Source organism: Geotrypetes seraphini, chromosome 3 (assembly GCF_902459505.1).
Source record: "Geotrypetes seraphini chromosome 3, aGeoSer1.1, whole genome shotgun sequence".
NCBI lineage: Eukaryota > Metazoa > Chordata > Amphibia > Gymnophiona > Dermophiidae > Geotrypetes > Geotrypetes seraphini.
The window spans coordinates 797,964-815,519 of NC_047086.1; the positions used below are offsets into that span (position 1 = coordinate 797,964).

The 17,556-nt window shown below is 43.5% G+C and overlaps 1 protein-coding gene across 3 annotated transcripts in view; it reads right to left on the minus strand.

The window, feature by feature from the left end:
• DSE (dermatan sulfate epimerase) overlaps positions 1-17,556 on the minus strand; it is a 244,157-nt gene that overhangs the window by 140,513 nt on the left and 86,088 nt on the right. For all 3 annotated transcript variants that reach the window (XM_033937233.1, XM_033937232.1, XM_033937231.1), the window contains exon 3: positions 11,660-11,913. In XM_033937233.1, coding sequence (XP_033793124.1) covers positions 11,660-11,913 — 254 coding nt within the window. The remainder of the gene's footprint in view (positions 1-11,659; positions 11,914-17,556) is intronic.

Consider the following 17,556-nt stretch of genomic DNA (forward strand, 5'->3'; position numbering starts at 1 on the left):
CCTACTGGAGCGCTGGTCTAGGTCCTGGCAACTCAGCTTCAATGCCAAAAAATGCAAAGTTATGCACCTGGGCAGCCAAAATCCATGCAAGACTTTCACCCTAAATGGCGAGATCCTAACAAGAACTGAAGCAGAACGTGACCCTAGGGGTGATCGTCAGTGAGGACATGAAGGCTGCCAATCAAGTGGAGCAAGCTTCATCCAAAGCAAGACAAGTCATAGGTTGCATACACAGAGGCTTCGTCAGCCGAAAGCCGGAAGTCATTATGCCATTGTATAGATCCATGGTGAGGCCCCACCTGGAATACTGTGTGCAATTCTGGAGACCGCATTATCGCAAGGATGTGCTGAGACTGGAGTCGGTTCAGAGAATGGCCACTCGGATGGTCTCAGGACTCAAGGATCTCCCATACGAGGAATGGTTAAACAAATTGCAGCTATACTCACTCGAGGAGCGCAGAGAGAGGGGGGACATGATCGAGACGTTCAAGTATCTCTCGGGCCGCATAGAGACGGAGGAAGATATCTTTCTCTTCAAGGGTCCCACGACAACAAGAGGGCATCCGTGGAAAATTAGGGGAGGGAAACTACGAGCTGACACCAGGAAATTCTTTTTCACAGAAAGGGTGGTTGATCGCTGGAATAGTCTTCCACTACATGTGATCGAGGCCAGCAGCGTGCCTGATTTTAAGGCCAGATGGGATCGTCACGTGGGATCTATTCACAGGGCAAAGGAAGAGGAGGGATCTATTCACAGGGCAATGGTAGGGGAGGGACATTAGGGTGGGCAGACTGGATGGGCCTTGGCCCTTATCTGCCGTCTATTTCTATGTTTCTATGAGTAGAAGATCATGATCAACTGTATCAAATGCAACAGATATATCCAATGAAAATAGAGCGACTGACTTATGATGATCTAGAAAATATTGGATGTTATTTGTTAAACCGATCGTGGAATATTCTGTATTATGATATTTACGGAAGCCTGTTTGGTTAGGGTGCAGAATGTTTGTTGTTTCAATGAAGTCAGATACTTGGTTAAATATTACTTTTTCTGTCAGTTTAGCTAAAAAAGGGATATTTGCAATTGGTCGGTAATTAGTAGGGTCATTATTGCTGATTTTATAATCTTTAAGAAGAGGCGTAATGACAGTAGTTTTCCACGATGTAGGGACTGAAGAAGTAGCCAAGCTTTTTAGAATGATTGAGTGGATGATTGGCCCTAGCTGTTTAAAGAATTTTTTTATGTAAAAGGGAGGAAAAATTTCAGATCCAGAGCTTTGGGCAGGAGGGTGCCCAATCACTCCTGCCGGAAGATGCCCCCCCTCCGGACGCCCCCCCCATGCTAACAGCCCTCCCCCCAAGCTAACAGCCACCAATGACCACCCCTAACTTCCCCAACTAACCTCCACCCCAAAACTAACCTTTAATTGTTGGCCGGCCAGCCGGGTCTTGGTACCACCCAGCCGGCAAGTCTGCCTCGTCGAAATGAGGCGGGTCCGCCCCTTCCCAGCCCATCCCGCGAAGCCTAAGGCCTGATTGGCCCAGGCTCTAGAAGCTGCAACTTACCCAGTCGTTCCTCATACGGGAGATCCTTGAGTCCTGAGACCATCCTGGTGGCCATTCGCTGAACCGACTCAACTCTCCGCACATCTTTTTGATAATGTGGCCTCCAGAATTGTACACAGTATTCCACATGGGGTCTCACCATGGATCTGCACAACGGCATTATGACCTCGGGCTTACGGTTGACGAAACTTCTACGGATATAGCCCATGATTTGTCTAGCCCTGGATGAAGCTTTCTCCACTTGATTGGCAGTCTTCATGTCTTCGCTAATAATCACCCCCAAGTCACGTTCTGCTACAGTCCTTGCTAGGATCTCACCATTTAGGGTGTAAGTCCTGCATGGATTTTTGCCGCCAAGGTGCATGACCTTGCATTTTTTGGCATTGAAACTTAGTTGCCAAGTATTTGACCAATGCTCCAGCAGGAGTAGGTCCTGCGTCATACTGTCGGGCATTGAGCTTTTGTCGGGCACTGTGCTTTCATCTGTTGTGCGGTTGCCTACTATGTTGTATAGTTTGGCATCATCAGCGAATAATGTAATTTTACCTTGAAGCCCCTCAGCCAAGTCTCTTACGAAGATGTTAAATAGGATCGGGCCCAAGACAGAGCCCTGCGGCACTCCGCTGATCACCTCCGTCGTATCGGAGAGGGTACCATTTACCACTACCCTCTGAAGTCTACCTCTAAGCCAGTCCCTAACCCATGCGGTTAATGTTTCACCCAGTCCCATCGAACCCATCTTGCTCAATAACCTGCGGTGTGGGACGCTATCAAATGCTTTGCTGAAGTCCAAGTACACGACGTCCAGGGACTCCCCTATATCCAACTTTCTTGTTACCCAGTCAAAGAAGCTGATCAGATTTGACTGGCAGGACCTTCCCTTCGTAAAACCATGTTGATGGGGATCTCATAGATTCTCCTCGTTCAGGATCGTATCCAATTGGCGTTTGATTAGTGTTTCCATAAGTTTACTCACTATCGATGTGAGACTCACCGGTCTATAATTTTCAGCCTCCGTCCTGAATCCCTTTTTGTGGAGTGGAATGACGTTAGCCATTTTCCAATCCAACGGGACTCTTCCTGTACTTAGGGAAAGATTGAAGAGCGCAGATAACGGTTCCGCCAGCATGTCACTCAAATCCCTGAGCACCCTAGTATCGTTCAACAGCCAGTACCATCGATGCTGCAGGATGATGAGGGGTGGGTGACCTCGATGAGGATGCATGCCCCATAGGTTACACCGCCTGCACTGAAGGAGAGCATTGGCAACTCAATGCCGAAGATGCCTGCGACGCCGATGGGGTAGTAGAGGCTTCTTAGCTGTAGGATGCAGGAATGGTGTCCGATGCCATAAGAGAAGAGGATGCCAGTACCTTCTTCGGTACCAATGGCATTGATGCGTCTCCAAGTTGTCTGCTAAGCTTCTCTTGTTGAAGTCATTGAGCCTTGAGGGAGCATTTCTGAAGCATAGAACAGATGCAAGTGTCCACCTGGTGGTCCGGACCCAGACACTGAACACACCTGTTATGGGGATCAGTGACTGAGATTAGCTGTTGGCACCAGGAACACTTTTTAATACTGCTCGTTGGCTTCTGACATGGACGGAAAAATTTGTGCTGCAAGGTCAAAGGATTCAATCTTTGACTGAACATGGAGGCACGATAGCCGTGAGGAAAAAAGAAAAACCTGAAAAAATTATATATAATTTTTTTTTGTTAATTCTAAAACGATAAGAAAAAGAAATAAAGATGTCAAAGGCAAAAAAGACCAATGAAAAACTTTCGAGGGGAAGTCTAATACAACTTCTTCACTCCACAGAGAACGAAAAACTGAGGAACCGTGAGCCAACGTCAGGCAGAAAGGCAGTCACACATGTGAGGTGCGGGAAGTCTAAAACAGGTCAGTCAGGTTTTTGGGATAGCCCTAATGAATTTTCATGGGGCAGATCTGCATGCCTGTCACCTCCATTATATGCCAATCTCTCTCATACATATTCATTAGGGTTATCCCAAAAACCCGATTGGCCAGATGATCCTCCAGGACAGGGTTGGGAACCACTGGTCTAGAAGCTTCAAAATCTTGAATTGATAGTGAACTTTGGCACTGTCTATACCGGGCTCCATTGATGATGTCACTCCCACCTGTGAGAATATGCTGCTTGCTTGTCCAAGGATAAGAGGTGTTATCTAGGGACAGCAGGCAGTATTCTCACATGTGGGTGATGCCATCCATGAAGCCCAGTATGGACAGTGGTAAAGTGTACTGTCACTTTAAGCTTTTAGCAAGTCCAAGCAAGAGCACATTTACATTACATTACATTAGTGATTTCTATTCTGCCTTTACCTTGCGGTTCAAGGCGGATTACATTAGAATTGTATGATATTAAGAAGTACATATTGTTAAGGAATAAGAAGTTCTAAGGAATAGTTTGAACATTTTCTAATTTGATAAGAAGTAGATTGTATAGCAGGAGGAGTTTGGGGCATGTCTGGTTGTGTTATATTGGTTTTATGTATTTTTTGAAGAGTAGGGTTTTTGTTTCTTTCTTGAAGGTTTTGTAGTCTGTGGTCCAGATCAGCAGATTGGTGAGTTGTCTGTCCAGTTTCGCTGCTCTGGTGGCCAGTAGGTTGTCATACAATTTTATTTGTTTGATGATTTTGGTTGGTGTGTGTGTGAATATTGTGTGGGTTCTCCTGTGTCTCTTCTTGTCTTAGATGCTAAACTCTACCTCGAAACCAATAGACGTTAATTGGACATATTGTGAAGTATTACCCTGATTACAGGCCCAGTTCTACCTCTGATCTAGCTCCCACTCAATAGATGAACAATTTTCACCTCCATTCTCGTCCTATCAGCAGCAATTAAATTAGGTGCTGAGCTATCCCCCTGATTCTAACCACCGCTCAGAGATCAAATAATTCCCAAGCTCTCTCCCTGAGTTAGACGTCAAGCCTTTCCTCTATTCCTGCATCCCAGTCTTCCCTAAGGCTTCCCCAACTCCCACCATGACACCACACCTGTGGATTTTTCTTCTCCTACTCTGCTCATCCTTCAATATCACCCTTTGCCTGAAACCTCCCTCTCCCAACTTATTCGACCCCATAAATGTCAGTACTATTTGCCCTGGACTCAGAATCCCCAACGCTATTGCGCACCAGAAGCCATCCCTTCAAAAAAAATCCTCGAAGATTTAATCATGCCTACTTAAAGCCCATCCCCCCTGCCAACCTTCCCAACCATGCCTCTGACTCTCTCACCCCAGCCCCGACTCTTTACTGCAATGCAAGATCTGCATGCAACAAAGTCCAAATTTTGAAGGAACTACTTGAGCATCTTGACCCCGGATTCCTATTCATCACAGAATCATGGATTGCAAAAGACGACGTATTTACACAAAACGAACTCTGTTCTCACGGTTACCAAGGCCTCTTCTCCCCCAGAATTAACTCCCACAAATCATTCTTCAATGTCCAGCTCCTCAAAAAAGGTAGCCATACCTCTCTGGAATATATGCTAGTCTCCACCCTCACCCACTGGGTATCCTACTATTATATCGTCCACCAACCCCCTGGAACAAATCCTCTGAACCCATCCTCGAGACCATAACAAACGCCTTCCTCAAATTTAAAAGATTACTAATCATTGGGGATATTAATCTCAACCTGGACAATACCACCAGCAAGGATGCAACTGAATTTAATAACTTCCTCACCTCTCTAGGCTTCTCCCCCCTGCATTATCTCCAACCCATGGAAAGGGACACACGCTAGACATCATCAGCTTCCTCGATCTCACCAATTACAAAACTTCAGTCGACGACATTCGCTGGGAACATGTCCCTTGGTCCGACCACTTCTTAGGGCCTTTTTGCCTCCCCATTTTCATGTTGCACCTCGGGTCCCCACCCCGTTCCTCAAACTCCATTACCTTCCAAAAACAAAATTACTAGCGAACTGTTCTGGACCAAATTCCTCAACCTAATCTCCACCATTCCTAACCCTCTAAACCCTGAATCCAACTGGCACAACTGGGTCTCCCTCTCCGAGTCCACCTACCACTCCCTCGCACCACTATCCACTAAAACTATCTCCTACTCCCGCAAGGTCCCCTGGTACCTTCCATACCACAGAGAACTGAAACAGAAATGTCGAATACTAGAACGCAAATGGAAAAAAATCTAAATCCCCCACAGATAGACAGTCCTGGAGGGTCAATATTAAGTTCTATAATACTGCACTAAAAAAAGCAAGGAAGAAGTACTACGGCGACAAAATTTCCAGATCCAATAACCAAAGTAATACATTGTTTAATATCTGGCGCTCCATATCCTCTAAAAATGATTCCGCCATGCCCCCTCCTCTCCATCTGCCAACGATCTAGCAAAATTCTTCAACGAGAAAGTCACTACCTTAAGATGCTCTTTCCTGCCAACAGTCTCTTACAGCTCTCTGATGCCCACCGACTCCAACCCTACTCTAGCCGTCTTCAACCATATCCCAGTTGACAGATCCTGGTCTCTAAACTCTGCCTCAAACTAAAATCCTGCAACTGTTCCCCTCCTACCTATATGAGAAAATTCCCACACAGGCCATCTCATCTCTCACCAATCTTATAAACTCTGCCCTACTTTCAGGCCTATTCTCTGCAGAAATGGGACACATTGTCTTGTCCCCTCTACTAAAAAAAGCTGATCTAGACCCCTCCATACCATCCAACTATCGCCCAATAGCACATATTCCTCTCCTGACCAAGATGCTAGAGTCCATCATATCTACCCAACTCTCATCCTATCTTGAGAGATTCTCCATCCTCCTTCCCTACCAACATGACTTTAGACCCAACTTTAGCACTGAATCCCTATTGGCCTCATTAATCTCAAAGGTCCAACAACTTCACTCTCGCAATAAGTTCGCTGTTCTTCTTCAATTCGACCTTTCTGCAGCTTTTGACATTGTCCATCATGATATGCTAATTTTCCAACTTTCTGAAATTGGCATACACTCCACAGTCTTAGATTGGTTCTCAAAATTCTTACGTTCCCGCTCTTACTCCGTTAACATGAATGGCACCTCATCCTCTCCCTGGAAACAGATTTGTGGAGTTCCTCAGGGTTCACCTCTATCCCCTATTCTTTTCAATGTCTACATGTCCTCCCTGAAACTCCTCCAACTATCCCCCATAGAAACACTTTACACTTACGCTGACGACATCCTTGTTCTCCTCGAGACCGACTCGAACCTCACTAATCTCTCTGAGAACATTTCTTCATGTATAACGAACCTCCAATCCTGGGCTCTCACCGTACAAATGAAATTGAATGAGACCAAAACTACTTTGGCTCGGCCCATACTTTAGAAACTATAAACCATAAAAAAATATTTTGATCCGCTATCTTTCAGACTACTGGTACAGTCATTGATTCTATCCACCCTGGACTACTGCAACATCATTTATGTGGGTATACCTAAAAAAACCGTGAGAAAATTAAGAATAGTTCAAAACACTGCCGTCCGCTTAATATTCGGACTAAAGAAAAGTGACCACGTTAGTCCCTTCTACAGACTGTTGCCAACTGAGGCACGAATCTTATTCAAATTCTCTTGCTTCTGCTATAAACTGGTGTGGGGATTGGCCCCCAGCTATTTACTATCTCACTTCGAATTTTACTCCCCCACAAGGACAACCGGAAATCACAGCCTCTTTGCCTACCCGAAAATTGCAGGTTGCAGATAACGAACCTTTCTGGATAGAACATTCAAGTTTCAAGCTGGTAGGCAGCAAACTGATGGCTAGGCTACTTCACTGATGGCGCCAGGTTGACATATGGCGCCTTTCGGAAAGAAATAAAGACCACTCTATTCAATAAATTCATTTCCTAGCCAGACTTCCTCCCCCCTTTTCAAAGCTACCGCTTATCTTACTGAATCCACTTTTCCTCATTAACGGCATCTTGTATTCACTGACTGTTCAATGTCTTCTTCACAATTTGTATCCAGCTATTCGCTGGTTTTTCAACCATTTCAATGTAACATGTCAAAATTATATAGTAACCTATGTATATCTTTCCTCTTGCCAATTTGCATCATGTAATCACTGACCGCCCAGTAATCTCTTCTTTATCTGTACACTGTAATTCGCTGACTGTACAGCTTATCTTCACTGTGAACCGCCTAGAAGTCGCAAGATTATGGCGGTATAGAAAAAATAAAGTTACTATTATTATTATCTTGATAAACAGTTATCCATGACAACCCAAGTGGACCAAGTCATATGCAAAAGCTTCAGCACTCTTTGGAAACTAAGATCCATAAGAAAATTATTTGATCAGGCTCAGTTCCTGTTTGCATGGACCACTCATCATAAATTATTCTTCTCCTTCCCCTCGTTCAAAGGTTGTACTCAGAAAAGGTTCTTTAACAGACTCCTATCATACCAAGCTGCTTCCTGGGATCCCAAATTTGAATGAAAGGTTAGAATAGCAGCCATCTATATACACTTTAAAGAGCTTTTAAAAACATATCTTTTCACCAAATTCTTGTAACCCCTTCCTAAGAATTTCACTTATGTATATCTATTATTACTTGCATGAAGTCAATGTTCTTTTTTAGCTCACTGACAATGGTCAGTCTTCCTGTCTTGTAAATTGCATAGAACTGAAATGCTTTTGTGATATATAAATAAAAATGTATGTTATGTTATTCATCTATTAGGTTAAGTGGTACACTTTTACTGCATTACAAGCAAACTAGAGGAGTACGATTTAAACATCAATTTAATTTCCCATTTGTTAATGCTGCTATTGCTATTTGGACAACATAAAGGAATCCAACGAAAACTGCAGTATCACCAGCCAAAGCAAAAACAAAAAACAAACTGCAGACTCCTATGTACCAGATGCAGGCAATGTTTATTATACCAAATATTTTATGCAGTTGAAAATACCACCTTATAACAAACCAAGGGACCTATTTTTGTTTAGAGGTTTCAATGAATAGGATCATAAGATCAAGTGAGCATTTATTGAGAATGCAACACCATTTGTCCAGAAATGCCTGATCATCCGTAGTCCTCTAGGGATCATTTGTTTCCGGCAGTATTCCAGCAAGAAGGCATAATGAAGGTCTGCTCTAATGACTTCCTTATTCAAGTTTCAAGTTTCAAGTTTCAAGTTTATTAGGTTGTTTGTTGAATCGCTTAATCAAATTTCTAAGCGATTTACAATAAAATATACACATATGAAAACGAAAACATTACATACAATTTATCAATTATAACAAAAACAAAGGGAAAGAGAGGGAGAAATACATTTTTTATAGTAAAGAAAGAACATACAGGGAAAACACATAAGGAATTTAAAAAATAAGTGAAAAATAATTAACTAGAATAACACTATATAATAAAATTTACTTAGTTTAAAAATGCGTCTTTAAATAAAAAGGTTTTTAATTCGCTTTTAAATTTCCCAAACACTTTCTCCTCCCGTAAAAACATAGGAAGCGCATTCCAGATCTGGGGAGCTGTACATGAGAAGATAAATTGTCTTCTTGTGCCTATTACTTTTAACGTAGGAATTGATAAAAGATTCCGTTCACTAGATCTTAAAGTTCTTTTAACAGAGTATGGAATAAGTAGTCTGAATAAAAATGCTGGAGTCTTATTTTCTAATGTTTTAAAGATAATAGTACATAATTTATGTGTAATTCTGTGTATGACTGGAAGCCAATGAGCCTTTTTAAGGAGAGGTGTCACATGATCGAATTTTTTAGATTTTGTTATTAATTTAATAGAAGCATTTTGAATAATTTGTAAACGTTTAATTTCTTGTAACGTAATTCCTGTAAATAATGAATTACAGTAATCGATTTTAGACATCACCAGAGAGTGAATAAGAATATTAAGTGCTCTAGGACAAAGGAATTTAGAAATGGATCGAATTTTCCGCAATCTATAGAAGGTGGTTTTAACAATACTACTAATGTGATCATGATAATTGAGTTTATTATCAAAAATTACTCCTAGAATTTTAGTATTTTTAACTAATTGAAGAGGAATATTTTGAATCATAATAGGAGTAACTAAAGAAAAGTTTTCCTTCCAAGGAAACAGCATAATGTTTGTTTTTTTAATATTGAGAGCCAACCTGTTTTTGTCCAGCCAATGATGAATTTGCTCCAGTTTCTCATTAATTGTCAGAATTTCATTTATATTGTTATTATTTAGAGGGTACAATAATTGAATATCATCAGCATAGGCAAAAACATGAAATCCTATAGATTGACATAATGTCAACAGAGGTGCCAAAAATATATTAAAAAGTAAAGGTGAAAGAATTGATCCCTGAGGAACCCCATATGATATTTGTGAAATAGAAGAAGAAGAATCATTGAAGATTACTGTAGATGTGCGATTACTGAAGTAAGATGTAAACCATGCTAGAACATCATCTGTAACCCCAATAGATTGAAGTCTAGCAAGGAGTAATTCGTGATCAATCGTATCAAACGCTGCTGAGAGATCAAGAGATGTTAAAAGCACCGATTGATGATGATCCAAGAAATATTGAATTGAAGTTGTCATACCAATTAGTGAATGTTCTGTACTATGGTGTTGTCTAAAACCGGTTTGATTAGGATGTAACACATTTGTTTGCTCAACAAACTCTGAAATTTGCTTAAAGACGATTTTTTCTGTTAACTTTGCTAAAAATGGAATGTTGGATATTGGTCTAAAGTTAGACAAATCATCATGATTGGCATTTTTATCTTTAAGAATAGGTCGAATAACGGATTTTTTCCAATCTAGAGGAACTGTTTGTTGTTTTAAACTTTCTGTTACTAATACATGAATCCAAGGTCCAAAGATGTCAAAGTATTTTTTAAGAAGAAATGGTGGTATTGAATCTGCTTTTGAACTTTTGATATTCAGAGTTTGAAGAGTAATTTCAATCTCCTTAAGGCTCGGTATTTTAAATTTTGAACATTTTGAAAATAATACATCTTGGTCAATCTGATCTAATTCCATTTGAACATTAGCATTATTAAAGGTTTTCCTTATGTTTGAAATTTTTTCATTAAAATAGTCAGAGAGTTCTTGGGCAGTGGGAATTTTACTATTTAAATCAAATTGTTTTTTATTATTTGGTGTCAAAGAGCGATGAAGAGTCATCATCCTCCTCTTCTATAACAGGATTTTCTTCCAATAGATTATTGAGCCATTCTTCCAGAAAACTGAATACTGCAGTTTTTGTTGGATTCCTTTGTGTTGCCTTGCTGTTTTTTCCAACATGGCCTTTTCCGCCTGGGATCATGTATTCAGTTTTCCGGAAGAACAGCTCAATAATCTATTGGAAGAAAATCGTGTTATAGAAGAGGAGGATGATGACTCTTCATCGCTTTTTGTACCTGGAAGGAGATCATCTTGATGAATAAGGAAGTCATTAGAGCAGACCTCCATTATGCCTTCTTGCTGGAATACTGCCGGAAACAAATGATCTCTAGAGGACTACGGATTATGAAAGGCCCCACTTTGTACCTTGATGATCAGGCATTTCTGGACAAATGGTGTTGCATTCTCAATAAATGCTCATTTGATCTTATGATCCTATTCATTGAAACCTCTAAACAAAAATAGGTCCCTTGGTTTGTTATAAGGTGGTATTTTCAACTGCATAAAATATTTGGTATAATAAACATTGCCTGCATCTGGTACATAGGAGTCTGCAGGGTTTTTTTGTTTTTGCTATTGCTATTTGGAACAATTTATCATTGCAAATGAGGACTGAACTTAGTAAACTTTTTATATGAAACTGCCTAGAATATCTTGTTTAATTTGATTTAATGTGAATCTTCACTGATCCATGTATTTTTCCATAGATTATGTATGGTTTCTTACTATTGTAAATCGCCTTGAACCTGTTTGGTATTAGTGTGATTAACAAATCGTGTATTAGATACCATGCAGATTACTTTGGTGGCAGAAAGATTTAGCCCATCTTTACAATATAGCTGTTTGGTTTTCCATATATTTCCTATTGTCACCAGATTTACATGTACGTATCCTGAACAATTTTAGACATGCCTTTAAAACTCACCCTGATTCATTAGAACCAAACTTCCTGTTAAAAGGGCCATGCAGTTGGTAGGCTGATGATTGTGCAGGTACTGGAAACCCCATCCACGCCTGAATGATGTTTCATACATATATCCAGATGCATTGGCGATTACTTCAAGAAATTTTTCCTGTTGGGTCTTGTTAAGATAGCTGTATAGAAAATCATAAGCAGTGGCAAAACCAACCAGAGAGTGTGCAAGAGGGACTTCATCCCATGGGGCATCTTTCACTAACCTATGAAAGAAAATAAAAATTATATTGTAAGTGTGTTTATTTATGGTTAAAGGAAGTATATAATATAGAAACATAGAAATAGATGGCAGATAAGGCCCATCCAGTCGGCCCACCTTAATGACCCTCCCCTACCTTTCTCTGTGAAGAGAACCCACGTGACGATCCCATTTTGTCTTAAAATCAGGCACGCTGCTGGCCTCAATCACCTGAAGTGGAAGACTATTCCAGCGATCTACCACTCTCTCGGTGAAAAAGTACTTTCTGGTGTCACCGTGCAGCTTCCCGCCCCTGATTTTCCACGGATGCCCTCTTGTAGCCGTGGGACTTTTGAAAAAGAAGATATCTTCTTCCACCTTGATACGGCCCGTGAGATATTTGAACGTCTCGATCATGTCTCCCCTCTCTCTGCGTTCCTCGAGTGAGTATAGCCGCAACTTATCCAGCCGTTCCTCGTACGGGAAGTCCTTGAGTCCTGAGACCATCCGGGTGGCCATTCGCTGGACCGACTCCAGTCTCAGCACATCTTTGCGGTAATGAGGCCTCCAGAATTGTACACAGTATTCCAGATGGGGTCTCACCATGGATCTATACAATGGCATAATGACTTCAGGCTTATGATTGACAAAACCCCTACTTATACATCCTATGATTTGTCTAGCCTTAGATGAAGCCTGATCCACTTGATTGGCAGTCTTCATGTCTTCACTGATGATCACCCCTAAGTCCCGTTCTGCTACAGTCCTTGCTAGGATCTCACCATTAATGGTGTAACTTTTGCATGGATTTTGGCTGCCAAGGTGCATGACTTTGCATTTTTTGGCATTGAAACCTAGTTGCCAGATCCTAGACCAGCTCTCCAGTAGGAGTAGGTCGTGCGTCATATTGTCGGACATTGAGTTTTTGACCGTTGCACTCCTTTCTACTACATTGCATAGTTTGGCGTCATCTGCGAATAACGTTATTTTACCTCGAAGCCCTTCAGCCAAGTCTCTTATAAAGATATTGAACAGGATCGGGCCCAAGACCGAGCCCTGCGGTACTCCACTGATCACTTCCGTCATTTCAGAGGGGGTGCCGTTCATCACCACCCGCTGAAGCCTACCTACAAGCCAGTTCTCAACCCATTTTGTCAAAGTGTCACCCAATCCTATAGAACTCATTTTGCTCAACAGCCTGCGGTGTGGTACACTATCGAAAGCTTTGCTGAAGTCTAAGTATACGATGTCCAGGGGCTCCCCAACATCCAGCTTCCTCGTCACCCAGTCAAAGAAGCTGATCAGGTTGGATTGGCAGGATCTCCCCATAGTAAATCCATGTTGACGGGGATCCCGTAGATCCTCCTCGTTCAGGATCGTATCCAATTGACGTTTGATTAGAGTTTCCATCAGCTTGCTCACTATTGATGTGAGACTCACCGGTCTATAGTTCGCAGCCTCCACTCTGCAACCTTTTTTGTGGAGTGGAATGACGTTAGCCGTTTTCCAGTCCAACGGGACTATACCCGTACTAAGGGAGAGATTGAAGAGCGCGGATAGTGGTTCCGTCAAGACATCACTTAACTCCCTGATCACCCTGGGGTGTAGGTTGTCTGGCCCCATCGCTTTGTTAACCTTGAGTTTAGACAGCTCACAGTAGACACTGCCTGGCGTAAACGCGAAGCTTCTAAACGGATCTACTGAGCTATCCCTTGTCTGTAGCTGAGGGCCGGATCCCGGCTCCTCGCGGGTGAAGACCGAACAGAAGTATTCGTTTAAAAGTTTAGCCTTTTCCGAGTGCGCTTCTACATAGTTCCCATCTGGTTTCCTAAGGCGTACGATCCCGCCTGTATTTCTGTTTCTGTCGCTAATATACCTCAAAAAATAAATTAGTAATGGAACACAGGACATTTCATTTGCACAGTATGTGCATATGATAAAGAAATGCAGTAAATTGACTGGAATGATCTCTTTATCCCCAAAACAAATGATGAATTGTTGCAAGCCCATCAGGGGCAGAAAAATGTACCAGTATTTAATATATGTAAAAAACAGTTACTTACCATAACAGGTGTTATCCAGAGACAGCAGACAGATATTCTCATATGTGGGTAACGTCATCCACAGAGCCCCGGTACGAACAGCTTTAAAACTGCATTGCCACTTTAAGAACTTGAGAAACTTTGCGACTGCCCGCACCACGCCACTTGCGTACCTCAATTCCATAAGCACGCTAAGAAGCCATCCAGGGGAGGTGGGTGGGTTGCGAGAATATCTGCCTGCTGTCCCTGGATAACACCTGTTATGGTAAGTAATTGTGCTTTATCCCAGGACAAGCAGGTAGCATATTCTCACATGTGGGAACTCCCACTACTACTAGAAAGCACAGTTACTTACTGTAACAGTTGTTATCCAGGGACAGCAGGCAGTATTCTCAACATATGGGTGACGTCATCCTCAGAGTCCGGATGCGGACAGCCTCACAAGCATACTTGCTTGTAGAAAACTTCAGAAGTTTCGAGTCAGCCACAACGCGCATGCGCAAGTGCCTTCCCGCCCAGCACAGGGCGAGTCTCCTCAGTTCAGATAGCTAGCAGAGAAGCCAACCAGGGGAGGTGGGTGGGTTGTGAGAATAGCTGCCTGTTGTCCCTGGATATCAACTGTTACGGTAAGTAACTGTGCAGGCAGCCTACTTTCACATGTGGGTTACCTCCAAGCTAACCAAAAAGGGATGGTGGGAGTGTTGGCAACTTAGGAGAATATATTTTGTAATACTCTCTGGCCAAAATGGCCATCCCATCTGAAGAAAACATCCAGACAATAGTGAGAGGTGAAAGTATGAACCAAGGACCAGGTAGCAGCTTTGCAAATTTCCTCAATAGGTGTAGATCTGAGGAAAGCTACTGAAGCTGCCATGGCTCTGACTTTGTGGGCTGTGGCTCGACTCTGTAGTTGTAGTCCAGTCTGGGCATAGCAGAAAGAGATATCAGCAGCCATCCAGTTGGAGATGGTATGCTTAGAGATTGGATGTCCCAACTTGTTTGGATTGAAGACAAAAAGTTGAGGAGCAGTTCTGTGTGGTTTGGTGCGTTCCAAGCAGAAGGCCAAAGCAAGTTTACAGTCCAGCGTATGAAGAGCTGATTCTCCAGGGTGAGAACAAGGCTTTGGAAAAGCACTGGAAGTACAATGGATTGGTTGAGATGAAATTCTGAAACCACTTTAGGTAAGAATTTAGGATGAGTGCGGAGGACCACCTTGTCATGATGGAAAACTGTGAAAGGTGAATCAGCAACTAAAGCTTGCAGTTCACCGACTCTTCTAGCAGATGTGAGGGCAATGAAAAAAAAAAACTTTCCAAGTAAGATATTTCAGATGAGCCGTAGACATTGGTTCAAATGGAGGCTTCATCAATTGAGCAAGAACAACATTGAGATCCCAAACCACTGGAGGCGGTTTGAGAGGAGGTTTGACATTGAAAAGTCCTTTCATAAATCTGGAAACCACTAGATGAGCAGAGAGGGGTTTCCCTTCAATAGGCTGATGGAAAGCAGCAATTGCACTGAGATGGACTCGGATCGATATAGATTTGAGGCCAGAGGTGGATAAGTGCAAAAGATAATCTAGAACAGAAGATAAGGAGGAATCTTGAGGCTCCTTATCATGAGAGATGCACCATGTAGAAAATATAGTCCATATTTGGTGGTAGTATTGTTTAGTGGTAGGCTTTCTAGAAGCCTCTAAAATGTCTTACAGGTTGAGAAAACTGAAGAGGAATTATGTTGAGAGGTACCAAGCTGTCAGGTGTAGAGACTGCAGGTTGGGATGAAGTAGAGATCCTTGACTCTGTGTAAGCAGAGATGGAAAAATTGGTAGAAGGTGTGGCTCCCTGCTGCTGAGTTGAAGTAGAAGGGAGTACCAAGGTTAGAGGAAGGGAGCCGGGACACGAGGAGACCTGCAGCGGCGCTTCTGCTGGCTGTAGAGTTGTTTCTCTGTGTTTTTTTTTTGGTTTCAGGCAGAGAGGTGAGCCGGGGACGCTGAGGAAAGGAGGACTGGGGAGGCAGGCAGATCGGGGTCGCGGCGAGAGTTAGCTCCGCCCACCCCGCGCGTCACAGGTCGCATCGGCCCGGGCTCCACTAGAAGAGGAAGGGAGCCAACGGCGCCCAGCCGTTCGGCGCGCGGCGAAGGCGAGCGGTAAAGGCGCTCGCCTTAGCGAGTGCGCCTTCGCGAAGGAGCCTTGAGAAGGAGCCCAGGCAGCCTAGCAGCAAACCTAACTTCAACCCAAATATAAAAAAAAAAAAAAAAAAAAAAAACAAACAAAAAAAAAATATTTCTTTTCACCACTTTCTTCCTTCTCTACCCTTTCGGCTTATCATTCTTCTCTCTCTCTCTCTCTCTCTACCCTTGCAACTTCTCACTCTTCTCTCTCTCTCTCTACCCTTTCAACTAGCTGCACGCCAAAAGCCACTCTCAACCACCGAGGGACCGTAGGAGCAAGGAGAAAGAAATGGAGGCTACAGGAACCCAGCAGAGCTACCCAGTTTACTGCGTTGAGTGTCATATGTATGACTACCTCCCCTCCGGGAGGCGGGCATACATATGCGGTCGGTGTCAGGAACTGGAAAGCCTGAGGATGGAGGTCGGCAGATTGAGGGTCAAGGTCCAGGAACTGGAGGGACTGGAGGGACTGCGCAACATAGAGGAGACGAGCTGGTCAACCAAGGACACAGATGGAGCAGGCCTCATTGTGGACCAGGTGAGGGACCTTGAGAGATTCATCGAGGAGGCCTATAGGAAGGCGGAAGGACAGGACCAGCAGCTGCACAGACAGATGTCGGCAGACGAGACCCAGGATCCACAAGGCGACACCGGGGAAGGACCTAGCGGAGGAATCACACAAGAGGAGGAGACCGTGACTCACCGAGACCCCGAGGGTGAGACACCTCACTACACCGAGGACACGGACCTGAGGCAGAGGAGGTTGCTGAGGAAAGGGAAGTCTGCTATTGTGGTGGGAGACTCGATCTTGAGAGAGGTAGATAGTCACGTAGCTGGAGGAAGGGAGGATCGGCTAGTGACTTGTCTCCCAGGGGCCAAGACACGAGATGTCACTGATAGGATCGAGAGGATCCTGGACGGAGCAGAGACAGAGGAGACTGCGGTGATAATCCACGTCGGAACAAATGATGTGAGCCGGAGGAACTTCAGCATGGCCACGCTGACTGACCAGTTCAGGGTACTGGGACGAAAACTGAAGCGGAGTACCCGGAGGATAGCATTCTCAGAGATCCTGCCTGTGCCGAGAGCAGATGCAAAAAGGCAGGCAGACCTCCAGGCTGTGAATGCATGGTTGAGGAGATGGTGCCAGGAGGAGGGCTTCCACTTTGTAAGGAACTGGATGTCCATCTGGGGAAAGAGTAAGCTCTACCGGCGGGACGGCCTGCACCTGAGCACAGAGGGAACTAGACTACTGGCTGCCAATGTGAGGAAGGAGATCGAGAGGGCTTTAAACTGAGGAGAGGGGGAAAGCCGACAGCTGATCTGATGTTGACGCTTCGGACAACAGTATCCAGAACAGATGCTGAACGGGCTGACTGCACGGAGGAAGTAGAGAGACCAGTGGATCTCAGGATCAGACAGCGAGGGAAACAACAGGTAAAGGGAGCTTGCT